The sequence below is a fragment of the Rhincodon typus genome, chromosome 24, assembly GCF_021869965.1.
Source record: "Rhincodon typus isolate 14 chromosome 24, sRhiTyp1.1, whole genome shotgun sequence".
Taxonomy (NCBI): Eukaryota; Metazoa; Chordata; class Chondrichthyes; order Orectolobiformes; family Rhincodontidae; genus Rhincodon; species Rhincodon typus.
The window spans coordinates 34,680,969-34,696,264 of NC_063355.1; the positions used below are offsets into that span (position 1 = coordinate 34,680,969).

Genomic DNA, 15,296 nt, shown 5'->3' on the forward strand with positions numbered 1-15,296 from the left:
ATGATGCGTTGGATCCGGAGGTTGGTGGGGTGGTACGTGAGGACGAGGGGGATTCTGTTTTGGTTGTTATTGCGGGGAGGGGGTGTGAGGGATGAGTTGCGGGAAATGCAGGAGACACGGTCGAGGGCGTTCTAGACCACTGAGAGGGGGAAGTTGCGGTCCTTGAAAAACGAGGACATCGGAGATGTTCGGGAGTGGAGTGCGTCATCCTGGGAGCAGATGCGGCAGAGGCGAAGGAATTGGGAATAGGGGATGACATTTTTGCAGGAGGGTGGGTGGGAGGACGTGTATTCTAGGTAGCTGTGGGAGTTGGTAGGCTTGAAATCGATATCGGTTTCCAGGTAGTTGCCAGAGATGGAAACAGAGGGGTCCAGGAAGGAGAGAGGGGTATCAGAGATGGTCCAGGTGAACTTACGGTTGGGGTGGAAGGTGTTGGTGCAGTGGATGAACTGTTCGAGCTCCTCGTGGGAGCACGAGGCGGCGCCGATACAGTCATCGATGTAACGGAGGAAGAGGTGGGGTTTAGGGCCAGTGTAGGTACAGAAGAGGGATTGTTCCACGTAACCTACAAAGAGGCAGGCATAGCTTGGGCCCATGCGGGTACCCATGGCCACCCCCTTTGTCTGTAGGAAGTGGGAGGAATTGAAAGAGAAGTTGTTAAGGGTGAGGACGAATGCAGCTAAGCAGATGAGGGTGTCAGTAGAGGGGGACTGGTCGGGCCTGCGGGACAGGAAGAAGCAGATGGCCTGTAGCCACCTGCATGGGGAATGCAAGTGTATAAGGACTGGACTTCCATGGTAAAGATGGCGTCGGGGACTGGGGAATTGGAAGTTTTGGAGGAGGTGGAGGGCGTGGGTGGTGTCACAGACATAGGTGGGGAGTTGCTGGACAAAGGGGAAGAAAATGGAGTAGAGATAAGTAGAGATAAGTTCGGTGGGGCAGGAGCAGGCGGAGACAATGGGTCGACCAGGGCAGTCAGGTTTGTGGATTTTGGGAAGGAGATAGAAGCGGGCGGTGCAGGGTTGGGGAACGATGAGGTTGGAGGGCGTGGGTCGGAGGTCACCTGAGGTGATGAGGTTGTGGATGGTTTGGGAGATGATGTTTTGGTGGTGGGGGCGGGGTCATAATCAAGGGGGCAGTAGGAGGAGGTGTCAGAGAGCTGGCGTCTAGCCTCGGCGATATAGAGGTCAGTGCGCCATACTACAACTGCACCTCCCTTGTCCACGGGATTTATGGTGAGGTTGGGATTGGACCGGAGGGCTGCATGCTCTGTGGGGGACAGGATGGAGTGGGTGAGAGAGGTGGAGAGGTTGAGGCGATCGATGTCTCGACGGCAGTTGGAGATAAGAGAGGTCGAGGGAGGGTAGGAGGCCTTGGGGTGGTGTCCAGGAGGAGGGGGTGTGTTGGAGGTGGGAGAAGGGGTCAGTAGAGGGAGGGTGAGGCTCACGATTGAAGTAGTAAGCGTGGAGGCGGAGGAAAAACTGTTCAACGTCCAAGCATGAGCGGTATTCGTTGATGTTAGGGTGGAGGGGGATAAAGGTGAGCCTTTTACGGAGGACTGACCGTTCGTCCTCAGTAAGGGGGAGGTCTGGGGGGGATGGTGAAGACCCGGCAGGGCTGGGTGCCATTGTCTCCACTGGAGCTGTTGGCTGCGGAGGTGGTGGGCAGAGCGGCGGGCGGAGTGGCGTCGGTCGGTGTGTCGTCGGTCGGTGTGTCCTGGATGTTGGCTGCGGCGGCAGCAGCGGTGTCAGGTGTGTCTTTGATGTCTGTGGTGTTGGCCTCGGAAATGGAGGCGGTGGCATCAGCGGCGGCATCGATGGCGTTCGCTGTACCGGAAGTGGTGGATGTGATGTCATCCGTGGGAGCTCCGACAGTGGCCACATGGCCAATGGCGGCGGGCACATTGTGGGGAAGGTCCTGGGTAGGGTGGCAGGCACCAGTAAATTTAGTGTACTTACGGTTTTTAGTGTCCAATAAAGCAGAGTAGAATTGAGAGTTCAGGTTGTAGATCCTGCAAAGAATGAAAAACAGGAGGGGTCCTTTGCAGGCCTAGGAGAGGGAGGCTCGGAGCTGGGGTAGGCTCGATTGTAGTACCAGGAGATGCCAGCGCATTGCTGAGTGTGTGTGTTTCAGGAGTCGCAGGGAAAGTCAGCTTTCCTGCTCGGCCTGCTTTGTTCATCCAGCTCTACACCTTGTTATATCAGGGAATCAAGAGTTATTGCGATAAGGCAGGAAAATGAGATTAAGAATTATTTGGGGTTAGCAAGAACCGCAGATACTACAGTCAGAGTCAATTCAGTGTGGAGCTGGAGGAACACAGCAGGTCAGGCAGCAGAGGAGCAGGAGAGTTGACGTTTTGGGTTGGGACCCTTCATCAGGACTCCTGATGAATGGTCCTGACCTGAAACATCAACTCTCATGCTCCTTTGGTGCTGCCTGACCTGTTGTGTTACTCCAGCTCCACACTGAATTGACTAAGGATCATCAGATCAGCCATCATCTGAGTGGCAAAGCAGTCTCTATGGGCTGAATCGTCTACATCTCGTTCAACGTCTTAAATGTAGGTCAGTTCATGGAATCTACCAGGAAAAGTGATTAATGTGTTGGGAATACATCAGGAACAAAAACAGTTGCTGGAAAAGCTCAGCAGGTCTGGCAGCATCTGCGGAGGAGAAAACAGTTAACGTTTCGGGTCCGGTGAACAGTTCTGAGGAAGGGTCACCGGACCCGAAACGTTAACTGTTTTCTCCTCCACAGATGCTGCCAGACCTGCTGAGCTTTTCCAGCAACTCTGTTTTTGTTCCTGATTTACAGCATCCGCAGTTCTTTTGGTTTTTATTGGGAATACATCAGTTGTTCAAAGCGTCTTTTTGAAGTGTAGGTAATGTTTGACTAACTTGGCAGAATTTTTGAACCAAAATGATGATAGGTGTGTGCTTATAAATGTTGACTATGAATTTTCAGAAGGCTTTGATAAGATTCAACACAAGAGTTTATTAGCAAAAGGAGTTTGTATGAAATTGGATGTATATTTGATATACAAGTTGGTAATGCATTGGTGAGAGACGGTGTAGGGGAAGTTGGTTTGTTTTCTAGTTGGAAGGTCAGTAATATTCTATGGGGTTTGTTTTAAACTCATTTCATTGGCTGTGGGTGTCACAGGATGGGCGTCACAGGATGGGCCAGAATTTCTTGCCCATCCTTAGTTGCCCAGAGAACAGATAAGAGTCAATCACATTGCTATACTGGGACAATACACATTGGTATTGCGACCTGAGCTTTTTATCTCATACATTAATGATTAGATGAACACAGTGAATTTATGCACAAAGATCATTCACGTAAGATATTAAGTGAGAACCCTACCATTTCTAGAGGTGTAATAAAAATCCTGTGGCACCATCTGAAGAGTAGCAACAGAGTACCCTGTTGTCCTGGTAAATCACAATATCTCAATCAACACCGAAAGAGATTCACTGGCCATTTATCTTATTGCTGTACACCGTATTCCCACGTACAGGCAGCACGCCACATTTGCCTACACGACCACACTCAACGTGAGTAAAAAAAAAATTACTAATTGAAATAAATTAGCATCCTGTAAAATGTAAAAGATACAATCTAAATGCAGGTTTTCTTTAGGTCTACAGGTGTAATTTTAATCCAGCTCCAAAACCTCGCTTGTTTAGATTATTTTCCACTTTCCTTCACCCGAGAAAGTAATTAGCTGAGGTTTGACTCAGGTATTACATGTCATTGTTTTTGTATCTGCTGTCCCACTTCAGATAAATAATTCTAATCTAATGGGGATGAGGTTTACATTTTCAAAGTGTTTGAACAGGGTCTCCACTGCATACGTTTATTTTAAAACTGAACTGTAAAATTTATACAGTATGATCAGCTTGGTTCAGCAAGTTAAAGACCAAATATCAAAACTGGTTAATTCACCTGATGCAGCTTGCAGGAACTTGCTTAGTAAAGAGTTGTCAAATTTCCTACATAGAGTCATACAGACAAACAGCACGAAAACAGCCCCTTCAGTCCAACCAGTCCATGACGAACATAATCCCAAACTAAACCAGTACCACCTGTCTGTGCTTAGCCCATATCCCTCCAACGTTTCTTACTCACGTACTTATCCAAATATCTTTTAAATGTTGTAACTGTATCTGCATCCACCCATTCCTCTGGAAGTTCATTCCACACATGAACCACAAAAAAAAAATGCCCCTCTTTTTCCTCTCACCTTAAAAACATGCCCCCTAGTGTTGAAATCCAACACCCTAGGGAAAAGACACCTGTCATTCACCTTACCTATACCCCCTCATGATTTTATAAACCTCTATAAAGGTCATCCCTCAATCTCCGCCACTCCAGTGAAAAAAGTCACAGCCTATCCAGCCTCTCCTAATAACTCAAGCCTTCCATTCCTGCCAAAATTCTGATAAATCTCTTCTGAAGCCCCTCCAGCTTAATAATATCCTTCCTATAACAAGGTGACCAGAATGGGACATAATACTCCAGAAGAGGCCTTCCCAACGTCCTGTACAACCTCAACATGACATCCCAACACCTACACTCAGTCACAAGGTAACTAAAGCTTTTATCACTCATCTATTTTACTCCTATTATAAAGTAGGCAGCGTTGTTGCATTATCTAAAAGGTAAAAATGAGTCAAAGGGCATTGTGTTTACATGTACCACAACTGATCAGCCGTTATGCTATGGGGCCCAAAACTCTGGGAGTTTCCCAATTGCTAATGTGGTTAAGAAGCAGGATGGAAGTTCATCAAAACAGAAACCTGCAGCTCTTAGCAGAGTGGCTGCACACTGAAGTGAAACAAAGCACTACATCAGCTGGGAACACCTACTTCAATTACTTGGTTTGGACAGAAGTCAGCTTCAAGTTCAGTTTCCACTTGTTGGAGAAGTCTGGTGTTCAACATTGAACAATACACATACTGAGGCCAAATCAGTGGAAAGATTTAGCATATTTTTTTTAATATTTATAGAATCCCTACAGTGTGGAAACAGGCCAATTGGCCAAAGAAGTCCACACCCCCGCATTCAAAGAGCATCCAACCAGACTCATTCCACTACCCTTTCCCTATAACCCTGCATTTCCCATGGCTAATCCACCTAGCCTGAAAATCCCTGGACACTACAGGCAATTTAGCACAGCCAATCCACCTAATCTGCACATCTTTAGACAGTAGGAGAAAACTGGAGCACCCGGCGGAATCCCACACAGACATGGGGAGAATGTGCAAACTGTACATAGACAGTCGCCCAAAAGGTGGAATTGAGCCTGGGTCCCTGGCGCTGTGAAGCAGCAGTGCTAACCACTGAGCCACCCCTGGTTTTCATCTGCTATGCCTCTATTAATAAAGCTACAGATGACAAGTTTGAAAATAAAACCCCTCCTCACATTATCCAGTCACCCTAAAGTATAACTTCAATTCCTTGAGCATTAACTTAGCAGGAAGCTTTCAAGAGCACATCGCTGCAGTAGGTCCTAGGGAGGTCTGACTGAATTCTAACATCAGGTTAGTTTCAATTGATAAAGACAGAGGTTTTAAAAAAGGACCTGATGTTGGAGGGTGCAAGAGCAGAGGTGATAGGAGGATAAGGAGAAGGCCCAGGACAGAGCACAGCACTGAGCCAAATATTCATCAATTCTTAAGGACCAGTGAAAGAAAATCAGTAAGCAATGTCACAGGGCTTCACGTTTGTGATTGGTGAATGTTATAATTTCATCCACTCAAACAAAAGTAGTAACATTTAATCTCTCTGATAGAGGGGCGTGGTTCCTCAGTCCAGTCAAATACCCATCCTGTGCCATAAGAGAATTCTGGGCCTTGACAGCTCAAGCTGCTGTTTCAACTGATGGTGACCCTGCAGCTTAAGAATCTGCAGACAGAGAAGGTATTAGAGACAGCCAGGCAGACTAGGAGGACAAGGCAAGATAAGGTATCTCCTGAGTGTACCTCGCTTTCTAACTGAATTAGAGTGGTGCATATTTGCAGGTTGATGGTTCCTTTGGGTAGTACAGCCAAACCCATTTCCACTGCACCACCAGTGGCTCAGTTTTACAACGGGACGTTCTGGGAAGCGGTGTGGGTGGAGGTGAGGTGGGGGAGGAATGTAAGACACAATATTGACGGGAGTATAAACAGGTAAACAGACAGCCATTACTGCAGTTACAGATGACACTCCAGGATGGAGCTTCCTCTCTTGGCTAGGGAGATGGCTAGTTCTAGAATACAGGTTTTCAGCATTATTGTTGGAATACTGTCAGGGCTCGAAGTCTTTTCGGTATCTAATGCCTTCAGCTATCATATACTTACTGCATTGAGAGAGGGCCCCTTCACGGGAGTACTGCCACTTTCAGTTTTCCTGTTCTGCGGAGGCTTGTCTAAACGGTTCCTCTGAACTTTAAGCTCTCGGTTTTTCCCAGGTACATAGCCATGTTTCAGGGAGATGAGAATCGGGTCCTTGGTTTGTCCTTCAAGCCATTCTTCCGCTTCCAATGCTGCTTCTGGTCCAGGTGTATCAGGGTACAGATCATCCTGATAAAGGTCAGACTAGAAAAGGAAAAAGCAGAAATTTTACAAGACAATAAAGAAATAAACATACTTCAGTAAAGGCCCAGAATCGCCAAGTTTCATGGGATGTGATTGAAATGGATTATATTAACACGAGTTCAAATGCAACATAGTTGCAAAAGCTAAGAAAAATGCTTATACTGAAAATAAAATGAGAACCCGAATTGAGTTAAATAATGTCATGAAGTTTCTTCTGATATGATTTATTTGGGAGTTGTGTTATAGCCTGCCCATTCTTGTCACTGACTTGGTTACAGCGATATTGGTGAGCTACTTTGAAACCTCTCCGTTCAAGTGGTGTGATGTAGAATTTAATGATCCCCTAGCTTTCTGTTCTACATTATAACAGTATTAGGATTTTTAAATGTAGATGTCAACAGCAAACTCTCTACTTGGCTAGAGGAAGGCATCTGGGTAACCTCCTCCTCCTAACCAAAAGAAATATAGATGTTGGAGACCTGAAACAAACAAAAAGAGATACTGCTGGAGAAACTCAGCATGTCTGGCATCATTTGAGGACAGAATTTATTGACAGAAATAACATTTCAGGTCCAGTGATCCTTCATCAGAACTCCTCCTACTAATCCCCACTATGTTGTGGAGAATCTGTCCATCGTTCAATCTCATATCCATGAAATGCGCAGAATCCTACACATTGAGGAAGCATTCTTCTCACCTGAATGACAGATTCCCTGTTGCATGTAATTTTGCAAAAGCAAGCGACCAAAATCAAGGGAAATTTGCAGCACAAGAGACTGTTAGCAAGTAAAAGATTAAACTATTCATGACTGCTCTGCTTTATTAATATTGAACATGACGGATGCAATGACATGTCATTTTTCTTGTCTGGAACAGTTCACTGCTCCTTTCCTTCAGTATTCTTAACGCCACAAATGCTTTCTACACTATCTAGCCTGTTCCTCCATTCTTCTTAGCACCACCATTCAATCTCCAGCCATTGGCAGGGTTCAAAGAATTCTTTCATTCATTCAGCTGTTGGTAGAATCAACACCAAATTACATTAGCTTTTACCTCCATGCAAGAAGCACATACACTGAAGTTCTGCTAAAATTTCACCCACCTTTCTTGGCACTGTCATAATGATTGGCTCACACTTCCTTTCATGAAGTTTAAAGAACCTGCAAATAGAAAGTAATATTGCAAATGTTTTAAGAAATGAAACTTTTACAAAAAGCACATCAATACAGAAATTGTTGGTGCAAAATATGTCAATGATCCAGAAAGCAAAACATTTCTGGCATCATTTTAAGTGATCAATAGTGCATCTAATAATACCTAATGCTGATACACCTAAACTTTTAGGAGAGGTGTTATTTGGAGCAGTAAAGTGCATCTGAAGAGATCAAGGATGCAGTCACATCTCCAGTTTCAGATGCTTTTTAATCACTTGAGCATAATGGAATTACAATTGGATAACCATCATTTTTTAATTTATAACAAGCTATTAACAGATGAGGTAATGAATTGCAAACCAACAAGACAAACAAGGATGCATATAAACTAACTCAGATAGTAAGAAGTGCCAATGCTGGAGTCAGCGATAATACAGTGTTGTAGCTGGAGGAACACAGCAGGCCAGGCAGCAGAGGAGTAGGAAAGTTGACATTTTGGGTTGGGACCCTTCTTCAGAATTTCTCCACACTGTTATATCTGCATATAAACTAAATCTTGCTACTTTCATAAACATTAATTTCTGATTTACCCCAAACCAACATCGATTGTCATATTAATTAACAAATAGCTTCTTTTGTACCGAACATTGTGGAAGGCCACTGATAAAGCTTTGAAGTGGAGATGGAAAATAAAGTGCCGAGTGACCGGAAGCTCTATCACTCCCTCAGTACTACATTGAAATGTTGGCATGCAATTTTGTGCGTATGTGTCTGAATCCTACCTCCTCCAGAAGTGTGTAACATCTCTCTCTCTCTCCGAATAGGTCCATGAGACAAGACTACATTTTGAGCTTAAATTTGGGGACTGCAGTTTAAAGTCACACAATTTTCTAAACTAGATATCTGACTGCTACTAATAGAACCAGTACTAGCTGCCAAAGCGTGTCTAACTTCATCTGGTTAGAAAAGCAAAATACCGTGTACGCCTTTTCATCAGCGCTGTTCTGAAAGGTTAATGCTCATATACTTCTCTGAAGGTGCTGCCTGACCTCAATTTCCAACATGTTCTGTTTTTGCTTCCTCTTTGGCTGTAGTAATTACCAGTCAGCTGTGAAAACATTGAGTGGTTTCTGCAACTATTTATATTTTATTAACTTGATAACTCGTACTGAAGACATTATGTTAAGTTGCAGACATTCATAAAACCTATTAAAGAATCTCTGGCCCAATTCAAATTCATCTGATAGCTTTGTTAACTTTCTCAACATTAGTACAAGGCAGCAGGTCAAGATCAGGAGTGTATTTTCTGGGTTGAGTAATGAACGATATGTTCCCAAACCAACAGACCATTCACAATTATATACAGATTATAGATTTATAGATTTCTCATCTCCATTCTTCCCACTAAGAGAATGACATTTGCATTATACAAGAATTTAAAGAACAGAAACAACCCAAGACGGAAAACTTTATTGAACAAAGTTACAGTTTACTCAAACCACAACTCAGCACCTCTTACCTGGCAATCTCACACCTGGTAACATCAAGGCCCCTTTTTGGCATGTATCCCATCCCTCGTTGTGGCTCCTTGCTGGCAAACGTGTTTAAGTAATGGACATATGGTGTTTCATCCGTGATCTCAAAGTAGCGAATACTGCTATCACCCTGTATTGAACAAAAGTTCGAGTTAAGTCACGGCACATTACATACTCTAAAGAACTGAACATCAAAATCGGTGGGTGATATGTCGCTGGAGTGGGGACCTAAAGGAGAGTTTAAAGAAACAGATTATGGTCTGACTAACCTGGTACGCCAAAAATCACTTTCATAGATCATAGGGACAGCAATGGTGATATAATTATACAATAACAGTTACTGGACTTCAAGGCAACCCACTTGCAGGGGAGGCCTTGGCTGCTCCAATGTTGCAAAAAATCAATAACGTGGCACTGAATGTTTAAATTATTAGGTCTACTTTTACTAGAGTGGTATCTTAACAACTGATATAACAGAATAAAATTTTAACTCCTTAATCAGCTGGAAACCAACAGTTTTACACCCACTTTATGTTCTCAGCTGTGACAGATCACAGAGCTGAAACATGAACTCTGTTACTGTCTGGACCTGCTAACTATTTCCACCATTTTCTATTTTCATTAGAACAGTGATGGGATTTGTTTTGAATATTTCATGACTGCTCCGAATGCTATTCCATGACAAGGTATTAGCACGTACAATGAGTGGTAGCAACGTTAAGCAAGAGACTTTCTCTTCCATATAGCATTTCTTCCTTTCTACCTTCTCCTCAGGTTAGCACCCAGAACTAGACAGACCACACTGGAAACAAATCTCAACTTTATACATTAGTTCTCTAGTACAGCAGGTATATCGTTCTTTTTGAATTCCTTATCCAGGTCTGAACCATTTGATTAGGAAGAAAATGTTACAAGAGTAAGTTACAATGGGGGAATTTTAACGAAGAAAAAAGAAGCTGTGTAGAAACAATATGAATAATCACAGAAAACAGAAGTTGAAAAATAATGAGGAACAGAGATGGGAATTGGCCCTAGTATTGACTGGAGAATGCACACTGCTCTCTCAAAACTAAGTACACTACAGGCTGAAACCAACACTAGTTACAGCTTGTATGCAACATCAATACAAAGCACTTTATCCACAATATGGCAAGAGGGAGCATCACCATTCAGCCTTACCTAATAAAAAGGATAAAGTTCCACTCGATATATTCCTAAACATCTAAAAGTGGGATGGAGATTTGAATATTTAAATAAGCAGTAGAATTTCCAGTAAAGCAACATCTCCAGACAGTCCGTGGTGTTACAACTTTAGAAAGTGGTGTATGAAATATGCCCTAGAAAATTTTGACCTGATAATTGCTTGCCTTCTCTTTTTAATTACAGCTAATTGGCACTGATTATCTACACTATACCACACAGCAAAGTAAATATGATAGTTGAGGAAAAGGCAAATTCCCTTGAAAAGATGCCTCTGCATTGATAACTGTCCACGCAACGCCTGGACCTTTTCTTCCAAGGACTTAAGTTTTCTTGCTGGCAACACTCCATTTAAATCCCGCGCTGGAATACATCAAGAAGAATTGTCTCTTTTCTACATGTTTCTGATTTTTAAAACTGTAGCTTTTGGATAAAGTGCACTTAGTTGGATCAGTATGGTAACCAATCAATAGTCAGCACCTTTCAGTCAGCACTGAAACACCTTGAAAAATCCAAGTTCATAAGCCGGCTCGATTCTACTGCAACATGACAGCAGCAGCTTTCTCAGGACACAAATTTAGCTCCATTCAAAGACAGGAAGAAAAAGATTATTAAAATGAAATATGCTCAACTAGAACTGTGTATCTTTCAAAGGAAAAGATCAACTGGTGCAAAAAGATGAACTTCGGAAATGCCATACATTGAACTTCAGAGAAAAACTTGCAGTTCCTAGCAGTAGAGATGAAATGGAAGCCTGTGTAGGAAATTGGCTAGGAAACAGAAAAAGAGAGTTAAGAACTGTTTTTTTAGACAGGTCCAATTATCACATTGATTCTGAAAGGGGTCAGTATCAGTATAGACGTCAGTACATAGGCATATTTGCAGATAGCACAAAATACAAAGATAATGAACACTGAGGAGGATAGTACCAAAAGACAGATACTTGCAAAACGAACAGAAGCATGGCAGGTGGAACTTATCATTAAGAAGTGTGAACTAATGTATTCTGATAGTAAAGAATGAGAGGTAATATAAGCTAAGCAGTACAGTCTTAAAGAGGGGTATAGGAAGAGATAGACAAGATGTGCAAGTACTCAAATCTCTGAAGATGCAAGAAAAGTTAAAAAGGCTCGAACAACAACACATAGGATCTTAGCTTTATAAACAGAGGAACAGTTCAAAAGAAAGAATGGCATGCTAAAGCTTTAAAGATGAATGAAGTAGTATGTCTCTTTCTGGGCATCAGACTTTAAAAATGTAATGACCTTAAATGAAGCTGAAGTGGACACTGAGCTAAACAAGAGGTAGTTCAGATGTAGACAGACTTGAGAAGCTGGGGTAGTTATCCTTGAAAACAGGACAGGAGAGGGGAAGAACTGATTTACATGCTCAAAATCATGAACAGCTTTGATTAGAGCAAAAAGGAGAAGCTATTTCCAGCAGTCATAGAGACAGCAACAATTGCACACCTACTTAATTAGAAAAAAAGAGCCTGAAGTTTAATGAGGAATTTATTTTTCACACAGCAAGTTATGAAAGGGTACTGGAAACAGATTCCATAGTTTCCAAAAGGAAATTAGATAATGAAAAGGAAATGTTGGAAGGCTACAGAAGGAGGTCAGAAGTATGGGACTAACTGGTTAGCCTTTTCAAGGGTTAGCACAAGCACAATGAGTCAGTGGTCTCCTTCTGTATTCTATTAATCTAGGATTTGACCTTTTTACTGAAACGGAGCAGACCTTCTAAAATTAGCTTTCAATTACTGTGTGTGCTGGAACTTCATTCACCAGCAATTCTATTTCTATATATAGATTGCAACTTTATCCTGAACTATATTCGGTGGCACTTGGTGCACCTAATAGGTACAGAGTCTTGAAGACTAATCCAATGGAAACTCTACCTCCAGCTAAAATTCAACTTTTAAGATTAAAGGATTCATTTTTCAACTGAAAACCTTCCTTTGGGATTCACATTTTATTGGTGTGGTGCTTATGGTCTGCTAAACCTTGCTGAATAAACGTGACTTGGACAAACGCAGATGACAAACAATATCCAAATTTATTTTGAGGATTCATTAGACCTGTTATTAGAACACAGGGTAAGTATCAGAATATTTTCAGAGTTGCTTCAGAATCTAGGACGTTTTACCACAGTGACCACTGAAGCAGAAACCAATCAGGAAACTGGATGCAGATTTCCGACAGAAGTGGATTCAATAACAATTTTCAAAAGGTGCAGGAAATCTAATTGCCTCTGTTGTATGCTGTAATCCCTACAGACAAACACCAAAAGATAAACACAAAATACATGGGAGTATTGGGTGAATTCACGCCTGAAATCCCCAGAAAGTCCTTAAAAATTCAATCATGAAGGGGATAAATCAGAGGACAGTCACCTAAGTAAAATGGACAATTTGGATGGGGATCTACTGCAATAAACACTTGTAACTTGTGAAAAGGGCAGCATAGAATTCCAGAAGGACATAGGCAAATGGTGGAGAGGACAGATAGGTGGCAGATAAGTGAGAGGTGATGCATTTTGGTAGGAAGAACCTTGAAAGATAATACAAAATAAAGGGCACAATTCTACGAGGGGATGAGGGGTGGTGCAGGAGCAGAGGGACCAGGGTGCATATGTGCACAGAACATGAAAATGGCAGGACAAGTTGAGAGAATGGCAAGTAAAGTTTACAGTGTCCTCAGCTTTAACTATAGGTGAATGCAGCCAGTTTCTGGCCTTATTTCTAACGAACAACGGGCATGACTGTTCGCGGTAAATTCAAAGTCAGGAATTGCTGGAAAAACTCAGGTCTGGCAGCTTCTGTGTAGAGAAAGCAGAGTTAACGCCTCAGGTCCAGTGAACCTTCTTCAGAACTGACTGTAGCTAGAAAAAGGTTGTATATATGCTGAAGATGGAGTGGGACAATGGAGGCAGGAGGAGTAAACGATAGGTGGAGAAGGAACTCAGAACAGTTGGGCAGACAAAGGAATGGGTAAAGGTCAGCCTGGAAAAATCAACAGCTGCATCCCAACATCTCCGTCTTGGGCTTGCTGTAGTGGCTCCCGCATCGAATTCAGTGATTTTAGGGGCTTGAGTACCTTTTCTCATGTCATTACCCTACCCCCACACGCCAGGGGGTACGTGTGGAAGTGCACAGGTGTGCATGTGGTTATTGAAGGATTTAAACAAAATGACGACAGTTTAAACTTGAAGCAATGGTGGACTGGCATCCAAGGTGACAACTGGTGCAGACACAATAGGCCGAATTGTCTCTTCCTGTGCCATAACAATTAACAGGGACACACCGTGTAAGGGCAAGGAACAGATGCTGAATTTGTAGAAGACATCTGCTCAATTCAACTACAACATTGTGTACGGTTCTTCATGTTACATTGTAGGATGGATGTGAATGCATTAGAGTGTGCAGAAGTGGTTGACAAGAATGGTTCCAAGGATGAGAAACTTCACTTGAGGACAGATTAAAGAAGTTGGGACTGCAACTGGAGGGAAGGCTGACAGGAAATTTGATAGAAGTTTACAATTGAGGACCTGGATGAATTTTAACTCTACTTCTCAGATTCGAAATGTTATATGTCAGCACAAATACAGAAGGCATTGTTGCTATTGCCTAATAAAATAACCCAGAGACTAGGAAAGAAATTGTATCAGAGATAGCAGGAACTGCAGATGCTGGAGAATCCGAGACAAGGTGCAGAGCTGGATGAACACAGCAAGCCAAGCAGCATCATAGAAGCAGAAAGGCTGACGTTTCGGGCCTAGACCCTTCATCAGAAATGGGGGAGGGGAAGGGGGTTCTGAAATAAATAGGGAGAGAGTGGGAGGCGGATAGAAGATGGATAGAGGAGAAGATAAGTGGAGAGGAAACAGACAGGTCGAAGAGGCGGGGATGGAGCCAGTAAAGGTGAGTGTAGGTGGGGAGTTAGGGAGGGGATAGGTCAGTCCAAGGAGGACGGACAGGTCAAGGGGGCAGGATGAGGTTAGTAGGTAGGAGATGGGGGTGCGGCTTGAGGTGGGAGGGGAGGATAGGTGGGAGGAAGAACAGGTTAGGGAGGCGGGGACGAGCTGGGCTGGTTTTGGGATGCAGTAGGGGGAGGGGAGATTTTGAAACTTGTGAAATCCACATTGATACCATTGGGCTGCAGGGTTCCCAAGCGGAATACGAGTTGCTGTTCCTGCAACCATCGGGTGGCATCGTTGCGGCACTGCAGGAGGCCAGGATGGACATGTCGTCTGAGGAATGGGAGGGGGAGTTGAAATGGTTCACGACTGGGAGGTGTAGTTGTTTATTGCGAACCGAGCGTAGGTGTTCTGCAAAGCGGTCCCCGAGCCTCCGCTTGGTTTCCCCGATGTAGAGGAGGCCACAACGGGTACAGCGGATGCAGTATACCACATTGGCAGATGTGCAGGTGAACATCTGCTTGATGTGGAAAGTCTTCTTGGGGCCTGGGATGGGGGTGAGGGAGGAGGTGTGGGGACAGGTGTAGCACTTCCTGCGGTTGCAGGGAAAAGTGCCAGGTGTGGTGGGGCTGGAGGGGAGTGTGGAGCAGACAAGGGAGTCACGGAGAGTGTGGTCCCTCCGGAAAGCAGATAAGGGTGGGGAGGGAACGATGTCTTTGGTGGTGGGGTTGGATTGCAGATGGCGGAAGTGTCGGAGGATGATGCGTTGGATCCGGAGGTTGGTGGGGTGATACGTGAGGACGAGGGGGATTCTTTTTTGGTTGTTATTGCGGGGACGGGTTGTGAGGGATGAGTTGTGGGAAATGAGAGAGAGACACGGTTGAGGGCGTTCTCGACCACTGTGG

The 15,296-nt window shown here is 43.8% G+C and overlaps 1 protein-coding gene across 3 annotated transcripts in view; it reads right to left on the reverse strand.

Annotated features, from left to right (window-relative positions):
* The window catches only part of LOC109916125 (coronin-1C-like), a 165,415-nt gene that overhangs the window by 2,643 nt on the left and 147,476 nt on the right, over nucleotides 1–15,296 (reverse strand). For all 3 annotated transcript variants that reach the window (XM_048611299.1, XM_048611300.1, XM_048611301.1), the window contains 3 exons: nucleotides 9,258–9,403; nucleotides 7,687–7,744; nucleotides 6,348–6,584 (listed from right to left, as the gene is read on the reverse strand). In XM_048611299.1, the coding sequence (XP_048467256.1) occupies nucleotides 6,348–6,584; nucleotides 7,687–7,744; nucleotides 9,258–9,403 (441 nt within the window). The remainder of the gene's footprint in view (nucleotides 1–6,347; nucleotides 6,585–7,686; nucleotides 7,745–9,257; nucleotides 9,404–15,296) is intronic.